The 425-nt window shown below is 44.5% G+C and overlaps 1 protein-coding gene across 7 annotated transcripts in view; it reads left to right on the forward strand.

Moving 5' to 3' along the window:
• Nucleotides 1-425, forward strand: part of LOC116703154 (myocardin-related transcription factor A) — a 35,455-nt gene that overhangs the window by 34,134 nt on the left and 896 nt on the right. For all 7 annotated transcript variants that reach the window (XM_032537794.1, XM_032537791.1, XM_032537788.1 and 4 more), the window contains 2 exons: nucleotides 36-84; nucleotides 235-425. The exon at nucleotides 235-425 is cut by the window's right edge and continues 896 nt beyond it. In XM_032537794.1, coding sequence (XP_032393685.1) covers nucleotides 36-84; nucleotides 235-425 — 240 coding nt within the window. The remainder of the gene's footprint in view (nucleotides 1-35; nucleotides 85-234) is intronic.

Genomic DNA, 425 nt, shown 5'->3' on the forward strand with positions numbered 1-425 from the left:
TGTGTGTGTGTGTGTGTGTGTGTGTTTGTCCTCAGGATACAGAGCATGACGATGATTTTATTGACATCATTTTGCAGACAGGAGGTAAGATACAATAACATTGTCTGATCTGTTTGTTGTGTAATAACTTTTCTATTTTTACAGTCACTCAGCAGTTTGATGATTATTGTGTTGGGAGTGAGCGCCCAACCAAATGTTTGATTTTGGAAATTTTGTGGATTTTTTTTACTTCAGATACGTCAACGTCCTTTAAGCCAGTATCGGACCCTTCTCTGGATCATCTAGATCCACACTCTTCTCCCCCTCCCTCGCCTCTTCAGCTGTTGCTATCACCCCCCGTCCCACCCAGCTGTGACACCCCACAGTTTGCCTCCTCGATGCAGTCTGAGCTTCAGGCTCTGGCCAACACCATGGAAGAAAAACAA

This window comes from Etheostoma spectabile, chromosome 15, assembly GCF_008692095.1.
Source record: "Etheostoma spectabile isolate EspeVRDwgs_2016 chromosome 15, UIUC_Espe_1.0, whole genome shotgun sequence".
In the NCBI taxonomy this organism is placed as follows: domain Eukaryota; kingdom Metazoa; phylum Chordata; class Actinopteri; order Perciformes; family Percidae; genus Etheostoma; species Etheostoma spectabile.